A 1,379-nucleotide genomic window follows, 5' to 3' on the forward strand; every position below is an offset into this window, starting at 1 on the left:
TTTATCGTCCTCTGTGGGATGACTCATTTGCTTAACGCTTGGACGTACTACGGACCGCATTCTTTCCAGCTTATGTTATGGCTCACCATCTTCAAATTCCTCACGGCGCTTGTCTCGTGCGCAACGGCCATCACGCTCTTGACTTTGATCCCGTTGTTGTTGAAATGGAAAGTGAGAGAGCTTTACTTGAAGCAGAATGTGTTGGAACTTAACGAAGAGGTTGGACTGATGAAGAAACAGAAGGAAATGAGTGTGCAGGTGAGGATGCTGACTCGTGAAATCAGGAAATCGCTAGATAAGCATATGATCCTGCGGACTACTCTCGTCGAGCTATCCAAGATTCTTGATTTACAGAACTCTGCTGTTTGGATGCCTAACGAGAACAGAACCGAGATGCATTTGACTCATGAGCTTAGGGCGAATCCGATGAGGAGTTTTAGGGTGATCCCGATCAATGATCCTGATGTTGTTCAGGTTAGGGAGACTAAAGTTGTGACCATTCTGAGGAAAAACTCTGTTCTTGCTGTTGAGAGTAGTGGTTGTGGAGGTTCGGAAGAGTTTGGTCCAGTTGCTGCAGTTCGTATGCCAATGCTTCACGGATTGAATTTCAAAGGAGGAACTCCCGAGTTTGTGGATACTCCTTATGCTATAATGGTTTTAGTACTTCCGAGTGCGAATTCACGGGTTTGGACTGATAAAGAGATCGAAATAGCGGAAGTTGTTGCTGATCAGGTAGCGGTTGCTATCTCTCATGCATCGGTTCTTGAAGAATCACAGTTAATGAGAGAAAAACTTGGTATTCAAAACCGAGCTTTGCTTCGAGCTAAACAGAACGCGATGATGGCTAGTCAAGCAAGGAACACTTGCCAGAAAGTGATGAGTCATGGAATGAGGAGACCAATGCACACTATCCTCGGTCTCCTCTCGATGTTTCAGTCAGAAAGTATGAGTCTTGACCAGAAGATCATTGTTGATGCGCTCATGAAAACAAGCACTGTTCTCTCGGCTCTTATCAATGACGTGATTGACATCTCGCCTAAAGATAACGGGAAATCTGCATTAGAGGTAAAACGGTTTCAGCTACATTCTTTGATAAGAGAAGCCGCTTGCGTCGCGAAATGCTTGAGCGTTTACAAAGGCTACGGTTTTGAGATGGATGTTCAAACGCGTTTGCCTAATTTAGTTGTGGGAGATGAGAAGAGAACATTTCAGCTTGTGATGTACATGCTTGGTTATATCTTGGATATGACTGATGGAGGCAAAACCGTTACATTCAGGGTTATCTCTGAAGGTACTGGTAGTAGTCAGGACAAGAGCAAAAGAGAGACTGGAATGTGGAAGTCGCATATGTCGGATGATTCGCTCGGTGTGAAATTTGA

The 1,379-nt window shown here is 44.5% G+C and overlaps 1 protein-coding gene across 1 annotated transcript; it reads left to right on the forward strand.

Moving 5' to 3' along the window:
* Positions 1-3: 3 nt before the first annotated feature.
* Positions 4-1,374, forward strand: LOC104774308 (protein EIN4-like; the record flags this gene model as incomplete). Its single annotated transcript, XM_010498941.1, has 1 exon — positions 4-1,374. A coding segment is annotated over one exon (1,371 nt), but the record flags the coding sequence as incomplete, so codon positions are not given.
* Between the last annotated feature and the right edge of the window lie 5 nt (positions 1,375-1,379).

Source organism: Camelina sativa, unplaced genomic scaffold (assembly GCF_000633955.1).
Source record: "Camelina sativa cultivar DH55 unplaced genomic scaffold, Cs unpScaffold02352, whole genome shotgun sequence".
In the NCBI taxonomy this organism is placed as follows: domain Eukaryota; kingdom Viridiplantae; phylum Streptophyta; class Magnoliopsida; order Brassicales; family Brassicaceae; genus Camelina; species Camelina sativa.